This window comes from Odocoileus virginianus, chromosome 24, assembly GCF_023699985.2.
Source record: "Odocoileus virginianus isolate 20LAN1187 ecotype Illinois chromosome 24, Ovbor_1.2, whole genome shotgun sequence".
Lineage (NCBI taxonomy): Eukaryota > Metazoa > Chordata > Mammalia > Artiodactyla > Cervidae > Odocoileus > Odocoileus virginianus.
Genome location: NC_069697.1, coordinates 47,751,254 through 47,762,681, shown reverse-complemented (window position 1 = coordinate 47,762,681; position 11,428 = coordinate 47,751,254). Strand labels below are relative to the sequence as shown.

The following is an 11,428-nucleotide window of genomic DNA, read 5'->3' as shown; positions in this document are numbered from 1 at the left end:
ACGTATAACTTAGAATCCATCCTCCCTGTTTGTGGTTCCTCCATATCCATGATTCCACCTCCCTGGAATTAACCTCAGATGGTGTAGTGCCGAAGTATTTACTGTTGGAAACAAACCATGTGTAGGTGGACCGAGGCAGTTAAGACCTGTGTTTTCAGGGCTCAACTATATAATGAATTTCAAAGGATAAACAATATATTTTTTTAGACAATTTTTTAATAGAATGAGTTTTGTATATGGCTGGCAAAAATTTTCCAGTTGTGCTCATAGTCACAATGTGAGCAAGTGGCACAAGTATAAATACATCTACTTCAATTGTTTCTTAGCAAAGAAGCAACCCAAATATTGGAACCTTGTGTAAATGGCAGGATTTGCCATGGGTTTTTATAAAACAATTAAAGAATATATGTCAGCCTTCCCATAAAATCAGAGGTTTTCCTGGGTAGTAACTGAAGTGCTTTTAAAATAAAACACTGAAAAACAGATTCTCTGAAAATAACTCAGGAAAGAGAGTCCATTTTTATATTCCAATTTTATTCACCTTTTCTGAAGAGTCACAACATTACTGGGGATAATCTAGTCAGTATATTTGAAATTCCATTTATTTTTTTTCTATTGATATGCATGTATTACACTTGAATATAATACAGAATTTCCAGTGTTATTTTAAAGGACATAGTTTTAAAAAGAGAGGCATGATCTATAATTCCAAACCTAGGACAAATTCATAATTTCCAAAATAATATAATTTTCCACTTTGTTCCAAAGAAATTAATATTATCACTGATGCAGAAACTCCAGCACAACTATTACTCCTTTCTTTACAAGTTCAGACAGTCTTGAACCACTGCAAAATTCACTCAGAACCATCTAACTGTATGCATAATGAAGATGGAAGAAGAAAGTCATTCCACGGATTTATGGGCCGGTATACTTTAGTTCAATATCAAAAGTATACTTGACAAATTTCATGTTTAACAAATTTTACAGTGTTAGTCATTCTGCTGAGAAAAGATTCTGGGTAATATATTGGTCTTGGAAGATTGTTACCAATTTACCCTGGAGAGCTTTGGTCTGTATGTCAGCCTCCATCATGGAAATCAACATATACATAATTGGCCATGTGAGTGAGTTTCAAAATCACAGAAGATACCCACACTCTCTCACATAATAGAATGTCTAATAGGACAATTTCTGAAGTATCTTCCTATTAATCTAAGATGAGTAAAACACAGAAATCTCTCCCTTTACGATCCTTCAAACTGTACATTTACACAATATTATTACAGAATGGCTATGCAATTTTCATTCTTCTTTCCCTCCACATCACAAATGAAGCAAAATGAAGTAGTATAAAATTATACATTCTGTGAATAACTTAGAAAAAAAAAGTTCATACGTGTTTAAGGCCTTGAAATATTTGTAAGATTTTCCTTTAGAACTGAAACCACTGATGTTAAAGGATTACAAAAACGTGGACAAAAACTGACCTAAGAAATTGTTCGAATGGGAAAACTATAAACAAATATTTATAAATTTGAGGCCAAGGAAATGAACAATTTATTCTACCAACAGACTGAATAAACAAATAGGCATTCAAACAGTCCTTGGGATCGAGCAAGAAACAGTCTTTTAAAAATGAGATAGAAAGGACAGTTTAAAAAAATATTAGAAGAAATCTAAGCGAATAACTTTCAAGCTAAGAAATCAAAACCCACATGCATCCCTGGCAGTTTTTTGAAACTGAAGGTTACCTAAATACTTGACTGCTCACTGCTGATTTCTGTGAAGGGAAAAAGTAAAGATAGAAATAAAAGAAAAAGTTCACTTAAAAAGAAAAAAAGTCTCTGAAAGGGAATGTACTCTAGAGGTACCAAATAGGAGCATATAATGAAAATGGTAATTCAGTTCTAACTACTACCTATTTAACGGACAGGGAGCTGCAGGAGTGTGTTAGCCTTGGGGAAGCATGTCAGCTTGTCTATACATTCTTATATGATTGATGTATTCAGATAACTATAACTTGCCAACAATAATTATTATCAATGGATATATATTTCCATTCCTTTAACAAAAGCAACTTTAAGGTGTTAAAACATGTAGGCTTTCAGAGCTCCAAGGTTAGGATACAAATTAAATTGTCTCAGTCTACACCATGCCAGAGGAGAAGTTTGCAAAGGAGACGTCACTGAAGCCATGTACAATCCTAGCCAGCGAACACAGGACCGAGGAACAGGTCACATGACAGAAGGCCAGGGCACTTGAGAGACTTTCAGAAACAAGAAAGGCAGTCACATTTGGGGCCAAGAGCCCAAAGGGTAGGTGTCTCTGATACCATCCAGAAATGCCAACTCTTCAGATAGCAACTTCAAGTTCTTTTTTTAAGTACAATTATACAAGTTGAACACAGTTCAAATCTGATGAAATCTTCATGATACTGAAGTTCATGTAGGACTTCTAAAAAGTCTTGATTCCAAGAAGCTGATTATGAGCCATGAAATCCCCCAGATGTAATAGACTCCAGAGTGCCACTTCGGAGCTGTATAAAATTTTTCCTTCAAGATCACCTCGTGAATTATGTTTATAAGCATATGTTCAATGTAATCAGCCTTGAGGATCACTTGATTTCACCTTGGTTAATGGGTTACCTACAAAGAAAAAGAAAGTAGAATCATTTCATAACAGCTATCATCTTAAAACTCTACACAATTATTAGAAATGAATAGTAAAAACTCAAAAGTGCTGGTATTTGCTATATTAAATAAATTACTGACTTTTAAAGGACTACTATAGTTAGGTATTTATAGCTTATTAAAATTATTTTCTCTATCATTTCATAATATTTTTGAGAGCCATTTGCAGTTATCCAAGTGACTCCAGCAGCGACCAGAAAGATCTCAACTGGAGAAGTTACCCCTTTTGGACCCAAAGGATGATTCTGGAATCCCTGTTCTTTGCATAGACTTGGTGAACATAACCCAGAGATCATACACTTCATTCCAGGAGTCAGTGAAGGAAAGACTTGCTCTTAGGAATCCTATCAGACCACATCTTCAAGAAAGCCCTTGGGATTTCGTTCCATAAAACCCATTCTTGAAATAGCTGAAAAGTTGAATGCTTACTTGACTCAATTGCATTTCAGAAAATCAACTATTCATAATTCAAAAAAAATTGGGGAGAAAAACAATTATAGTATAATCCTTTACCAAATTTTAATGGTCCCCAAAATTTCTCATGAGATTGATTAGAGCAGTATTATCATGCTATTGTACATGCTATCGAGGCAGAATCATGTGGATTTTCACAGGTACTCAAGTCAAAAGAATGTTTATTTACAGGATAGAAAAGAATAATAGCCAGAATACCTGATATGTACATAGACATCATTATATGCATGCAGAAGAAGTATGATACAAAGAGACAAAGATTTCTGCTGTGTCAATGAATTTCTAGTTATGCTCTGAATACCATGGTACTTAGGATTGCCTAACAGTTCTTTTCCAGTGATGCTTACAACAAAAAGTGAATTTCTAAAAATTATTGTGGATATTTTATTTTTATTTCATTAAGTAACATAGTTACTTATCTTTTCAGGAAACATTTGCCAAAAGACAGGTTGTTGTTTTGTTTGTAGTTTGATCAACTATGAAAACTAGAAACATAAAGTAGCAAGCTGTTGCCCTGCCATGGCTGGTTTCAAATTATAGCACAAAAGAAAGGTGTAAAATTCAAACATACATAATTCTGCATGGAGGCAGCAGCCATGTTTGCGTCTCTTCCGTCTGTTTCATTCACAAAGAAGGAGCTTCTGCCTGCAAATCTGTAGCTTCTTACTCCCATGCACAGAGAAGGACTGAAATGATGATGGGGGGATACAAACATAATGGGCCTGCTGGCCTCTAGAGACTCTGGGAGCAGGGGTGTCTTAGACAGGGCAGAGATTTTATTATCAATCTGTCTGCCACTCAGTGGTTATTTTACACAAGTTCTGGGAAGGGCTCCCAGTCTGGGAGTCAGTGTAAGAAGAATATGGCGGGGGGGCGGGGGGGAGCATATATTTCTATGGCCATTAGGTGTCATAGATTGCTAATGAAGATAGCTCATCATTGTGAAAAATACAGAAATTTTATTTTTATTATACACATTCTTGACAAACATTGATTTAACACAGTCTTTGATTTCCAGTGGCTGAGAAAATTTACCTGCCTTTTCTGAAAATTCTCCTCTTCGTTGCAGGAAGAAATCACTGTGAAATGTAATATGGGCACCAGTGTTTGAAATGACAGGAATAATGAAGAGAACAAATGATTTAGCCTCCGGAGAGATTTAGCACTGGCCACTCGAGAGATACGTTGCAACAACTCCAGGAAAGTGAATAATACATCCTCTTGAACCACTACAAGCCCAAATTCTAAGTAATCTATTGATGGGTATGGCGGATACATTCTTACATCTTCATTCCAAGGTAAGCATTTTGTTCTGCTGGTTTATATAAAGCTGAGGAGTGATTCTCTCAACTATTTATGTATTTAAAGCTTTATTTTCACATAATTTTAATTTCAAATAATTTAAAAAGCAGCCATCAAATTGACAGTATAAAGCCAAGGACTTATATATCTGAAATATAATTTTCTTCCATCTCAGTAGAAGAAACATAAGTATATACAAACACAACTGTACAATCCAGATCCTCATAAATATACATTTATATTATGCTGTGAATTATATATATGTACATTGACATTTCTATCAGCTAAAATAATTGCTAGAAAACTAAGCTTGACTCAAAGGAGTAATTGTCTAAATAAGCATGGATTGAAACAATGAAAGCTTTTCCTTTTCTCTAATTTTGCACAATGCTTCCTAGTGTATTAATCCTAAAAAACCCCACATTTTATGAGATGAAGAGAAACTGGCAATTTATTTTAGGTATGATGCTTGTAAATGATGTGATTTTGATCAGAGGGCCACTGTGGTTGGGCATATGGTTGCTGGATTTAGGTCAGGGTGGCGATAATGTCACTGGCTGTGTCATGCAACATCTGGGCCCCACAGTTTCCCGTGTGTAGAACGGGAATAATCTTGTTAGCCTCAGAGTGTTCCTGTGAGGATCAAGTGTATTTATGAAAACCTAGCTATCTCAACTATGAAGTTCCATAAAAAGAAAAGTTTTAGAGTTGGGATCAGTTTTTTTTTTTTTCTTTCAATACATAAATCTTTAACAAGAGAACCACTAAAAGCAGAATGGGAGGGTCCTACTAACAGACAAGCTAGAGGACTGCATTTTAGCAATTCATACAAAGGGTGTCATAATTTGCCCTTTTCAATGAAATATAAATATGAACATATATCATCACCCTCCCTGACAACCTCCAGATTTGCACCAAACAAAATGGCAAAGCCAAAGATTTTAAAACAGTCAGATGATTCTGAATACAGGTACATTAGCACCAACTTTCATCATCTAATACACAAGATTCAAATAACATTTTAAAATAATTGTCTAAAATTTAATACAAAAAATTTATGGTTTTTATGCTCATTAAGTCCAAGTGACTCATAGTTAAATTCTGATATGCTAATGGGGGAGAAACGATTTCCGTTTTACCCTTTATAGATGATAAACTGAAACTTCATTTTTTTTAAACTGAAATTTCTTGATATGAAAGATCTCAGGCAATACTTATACAATCCAACATTTTAAAAAATTCTCTTTCACTTAAAAGTAAATTTTCAGGACACCAAATGAAACACTGCCATTTTTTTTTTAGAACTTAAATATTATTCTCTGTTCACTCAAGCCCTATCTTTTGGAAGAGGCCAACTAGTAAAAGTTGTACTTTCTAAGGAAGCTTTTCAGCAAGTTTTCAGTGACTAAAAGCAGGAGGTTGCAAAAAAAACCACTTTTACAGGATAGGGAATAGCATTTACTATCATGAATTCACTGTCTTCTCATTCTGAGGGCAATAGATATAAAATACTGCATGAGAGAAATGGTCCTACGATCATCACGGATATGCCTTGAGCTTCATACACTATAATCACTGTCTCAGTAAATCTGCCTTTCCAAAGACAGTATTCTACACAGCTGTTCTTTTTCATGCAACTTTTATTTGTGTGTGCTGCACACCAGCCAATTTGGTAAGTGAAACTGCTGGGCTGCTGAACATATGCAATAATAATAATCATTAGTATTATTATTTCTAGTTACAAGCACAAAGCTACCTTGGTAATGAGCCACCAGGATGAAGACGCTAATCTGGTAACATCCAATAAAAAGCACTGATTTATTTTTTTTAGATGAGAGCATCCATTAATTTCTTCCAGTAGAACAAATCTACTATAGGGCTCTCAGGTTTCTCAATAATTCATGCTAAAATCATGTCTTTTAAGTCTGCTCACCAATTTAAATTGAGAAACCAAAACCAGGTAAATGGCATATTTGAGATTAAAATGAAGTCAACTATTTTACACCTGTGTAAGCTCAGTTGCTCAGTCATGTCTGACTCCTCACCTATAGCCTGTCAGGGTCCTCTATCCACAGATTTTCCCAGGCAACGGTATGGGAGTGGGTTGTCATTTCCTACTCCATACTGTATTCATTTTGTATTTTGAGCATTGGGTTAGATCCTCTGCCTATCTTCAAGGTAAAATAAATTTAAAAGGCTAAAAGTGAAAAATATTCAAGAATCTATTCTGTCCCCAAATGTAAGAGATGCTCTGATGCTTCTATACAGTTCCTAAAATCGTTATATGTATGGAGTCTACAGTTCTTTTTACCCTGTTTAAGTCACGCTGACTAGGTTACCAGTGGGAGACAGTACACTATGGGGAGAGACATAGTGATGAGCAGTGTGAGCTCTGCAGACTGCCTGCCTGAGTCCAGATCGCTGCCTTACTTTCTCACACTGTGAGGTTGAAATAAATTATTTAAACCCCTGAGCCATAGTCTCCCCACGTGAAATACAAAAATGGTATTATCAGCCCTCATAAGTTTGCTATTGTAATTAAATCAGATAATCCCAGCAAAGCGTCAGTCCAGGCAAATGCTTTTTAAATATTAACAGGTGGTGACAGTAGTAATTCCCGAATAACACTCAGAAGATGATACACAGGATATCTATAGCAGAGGACATTACATCTTGTTTCTCTACAAATATGATTTAATTAGTTAATCTTCTGTCTTCTAGTAACTGAATTTGCAATCATTTATTTCATATGCTGTTAATCAAAGTCACATGATGGTAGTTATATATCAAGAAGAAAGCACTATCGTTTTGGCTGGCTTTGGGAGAGACTGTCTTTTCAGACAAGGTGAGAGGGTATCTAATGGTCAAAAAGAATATACTCAAGCCAAGCTGTGTAGGTTCAATGTTTCATTCTGTTGGTAACTCAGCATGTGACCTCGAATAAAATAGCTATAATATTAGTACCTACATCATAGGGTTGTATGAGCTGAGGAAAAATAAGCTAATCAGTCAAGTGCTTATATTCCAAGACTTCCCTGGCGGCTCAGACAGTAAAGAGTGTGCCTACAATGCAGGAGACCCAGGTTCAATCCCTGGGCTGGGAAGATCCCCTGGAGAAGGAAATGGCTACCCACTCCAGTATTCCTGCCTGGGAAATCCCATGGACGGAGGAGCCTGGCAGGCTACAGTCTACGGGGTCACAAAGAGTCAGACATGACTGAGCGACTAACACAGAGAATTATATTCCAAGGTACATGATGAGCATTATGTAAGTGGTAACTGTTATTATTCAGATATGGATACAATACTAGGCAGCTGAATGCACTGAATTCTTAGTTTTGCTCTCAATTATTTCTGTGCGTACGTTACTAGTCTTTATAGGCAATTCCATTATTGGTCCTTCTGATGAATCAGCTGCCATCAGACTCTGAATGCAGGAAAAATATTTAGGAAATTAGCACTGTACTTTAACCATTTAGGCTTAAAAATAAATGTGGTATAATTATGCCAAACAAAATGCAGATTTGTAAATTTCCTTATTCATTATGGTTCTTTTGATGTATTTGAATTCTATACCACATCTCAGATATTTTTTTTTAATTTTAGATATTCACTTTGCCCATCTGCCTAAGTTTGTGAAATCAATGCCAAAACTCCACAATATATATGTGAATCTTATCATATTAGCTTAATTTACAAAATATTCTTATTTTTTCCTGGGTGGTCACAAAAATCTTATTATGAGGAACTATATTCCTTTGAATGTAAAATAAGTCACATATACAAAATATTAAGGACAATGCATTATGAATATTACAAGTCATTTTCATTTTTTTTAAAGTTGAATTTTTGCTAGAATACCTGATTTATAAGAGAAACACTTATCTTTAGACAGATGGGTATTCTTTAAACAAATGGAAGGCAAGGATTATGTCGCTATATTTCTGAAGGGAGGCAGTAGGTTGAAACACAGTGCAAGTCCAATTTTTACAATACAACTGCTTAATAGCATCACAGATAGGCACCATTTCAAATGAATGTTTTAATAAATAAATTTAACTTACTCGATATAGGTGAAAAGGAAGACTAGAATACCCTCATAATCGTAAATGCTGACTTTTTAAATTAATTTCTTTATTGAAGTATAATTGACATACATTATATTAGTTTCATGTGTATAACATAAGGTAATCTACCATTTAAAATCTTTCTGAATCAGTAACTGGATTCTTAAAGCAATCCCATTTTTTTAAACCACTAAATGCTGATTTGAATGAACTTTTCTTGCTTGGAATATAATTGCCGCTTCACTGCAAATGTATTTTTTTAATGTAGCTCTTACAAGTACATGAATTAAATTCTTGCTTCACTCTTTGTGTACTAAATGTGCAATTAAAACATCATTACTCTGCAGTAGCAGGCAGGAGAAAAGCTGCCATTCAGTTGGTTGTAACTGTACATGAAGGCACTTGTGCTTTCTTAAAGCATCTTCTGCAATGAGGTATTATGAAATGAAAAGACTATTGGTCTGAAGTAATCATTTAAGAGCAAGCTGACCAGACAGCTTTTAAGTATAGATGATGAAGTATGAGGCAATGGCTTACATGAATTACTATCATAAACATGCACACCTGTATAAAAAAGTAAGCCTCTATTTTGCTTTCATCGTGTTGGAGGTGATTCCGATAAGCCCTGAAACCCACTGCATTTTCAGATCCTAGTTTAATTTTCCTTCCCAAGAATGGCTGGTGCTGTTGACTGGCCTCCATGTTTGGAGCACAAAAGCCAATCTGCTTAGCACTTCAGCTAGGGTCAACCTTACTGTGAAAGGACCTTGTTATCTGTTCTAGGAATTCTCAAAAAATGTAACAGCCTTGGGTGATTAGAAATACAGTCATTTCAAGCACCAGAGCTATAGTTAATTGATTCTATGTAGGTGTACCACAGGGTGGGTCCCAGTATGGAAGCAGAAAATGGCATAGTCTTCCTAGACTTCTGGAAAAAAAAGAGAACAGAGCCCCAGATTGATTGAGAAGAGGTGGCCTTGTACTGATAAGAGTTTATAACAGTGATACTACCGTCTGGTTTTTAGAACTCTGAACAAGTCACTTAAAAAAATCTCTGAATCTCCAGGGTTCATTCACATATGCCAAACAAGTTGGCTGGACTCAAGTGAGTTTCTGATTCCCTTCTGTCCCCAAACTCATGACTTTTCTTAAGGACTAATTCAAAAGAGGATAAAACTTTATCCTGATTACTTAAATTCATGGGTGGATAGCCACCATGTAGACTTCATTTTTCTGAAAAGCCTATATTAGAATGCAGAACTAGTGAGCTTTTTTACCACAAATACAACATCTGTCAGTGGCTTTCAGCTTCCCGTGCTGTGCCAAGGAAGATCTCTACTAGAAGTGAATCTTTGGGAACAGATGGACTTGCACCATTTCTTGGAAGTTTGAAAGCTGTGCAGTCTGCCTGCCATGAACTCTTTCTTCTATGTGAATCAGGAAAGCAGATGACTGTCTGCATTGCCGTTTATGCACATTCATCCACTCAGAGGCAGATCAGCTAACATGAACTGTTAACCAAACAAAACATTCCCTGGCTTCTCCTTGGGTAGTTAATAAATTCCTCTGGGACATTAAGAAAATTTTTAAATTTTCTCCAGGTCCTCCACCATACACATTCTTCCATTTACTCCTGGTGGAAAATGACAAAAAATAGATACTTTTGAAAGACAACAGTATAATGGGATTACACTGTTCAAACTTTAAGGAAACATCATAAGTCCTTAAAATGGGAACACAGTTAATTGAATGCTTTGAGGAAAGCTGATAGATTTTTAATAATATTTTTCTATATATTATTAATAGCAAAGTTTACCCATTTTCAGAGACAGTTGAGACTCTGAATGCAATTGGAAAGGCACTTTACCTACTAAGTTTGATTGGTTTATTTTTTTAGACTCACCTCTCATTTATAAAGGAGTAATTTGAATTGATAGTTTTTATCCAATTTCTGTCATAAAGACTTACTTTAAAAGTTTATATCTGCTCAAGCATCACAGTCAAGAATTTCAGCCTCACAGCATATGAGGGCTAACAGAAGTAAGCACTAAAAAACTATGCTTAAAAGGTGATTTTAAGATAAGTGGACTTCTGGAAAAGGATTGAAACTTTGAAGAAATCTGAGTTAGTAGTGTAGGAATTACTAGGAGCAACATTTTCTCTTAGCTTCTGGTTGGTTGAGTTATAAATACAAGTGGCTCTTGGTAACAACTTTTCTTTGAGATACTTGTCTGCATAAAGAGTATGCCTCTGTCATTTTGAAAAGAACTTGGTGAAATTTGTGGAAGCATGAGGCTTAGTACCATGCCTGAAGCAGCATATGCTCTTTTTCATCCCTATATTCTGCCATAAAATTAAGTTTGGAGATGACCACTCCATATGTGGTATATCTTTGGGAAAAAATCATTCTCTAAGTTAAAAAAGCTAGAATTCATTCTCTGAAGGTCAGGGCAGCATAGGCAGTGATGTTTTAATATGTCAGAGGTTTCCGCTTTTTTTCTATTTCCCAGATACATTTCTCACTTTTTTAAAAATAGTCATAATCCAGTAGTCTCAAATTCCCAAAGTTGATTAAAATATGAATCCTTAAATCTAACCAGTTCTAATTACCTAGATGCTGGTATGACATAGCTTATTCAATTAAGGGGCAATTTAAACATACAAAGAATGAATCATTAGGTAAGAACACGATCTTCATTTGGCTTATGGAGATTAGGTAAAAATTTGATGGTTCCGTGCTTTTCATGCTAATTTACAGACTAATGGGCAGGTTGAACACTGACAGAGGGCCACTCACACACTCGGGGTTTTGATTCTGTTCTTGAGAGAACAATGTATTAGCTACAGGGTCTTTGTAGGTGAGAACATTCGGTTGACCAACAATGACATTGG

The 11,428-nt window shown here is 35.4% G+C and overlaps 1 protein-coding gene across 1 annotated transcript in view; it reads right to left on the bottom strand.

Annotated features, from left to right (window-relative positions):
- Positions 1–513: 513 nt before the first annotated feature.
- Positions 514–11,428, bottom strand: part of TAFA2 (TAFA chemokine like family member 2) — a 530,331-nt gene continuing 519,416 nt past the window's right edge. The window contains exon 5 of the mRNA XM_070454681.1: positions 514–2,648. Within this exon, the coding sequence (XP_070310782.1) occupies positions 2,637–2,648 (12 nt within the window). The 3' untranslated portion in view covers positions 514–2,636. The remainder of the gene's footprint in view (positions 2,649–11,428) is intronic.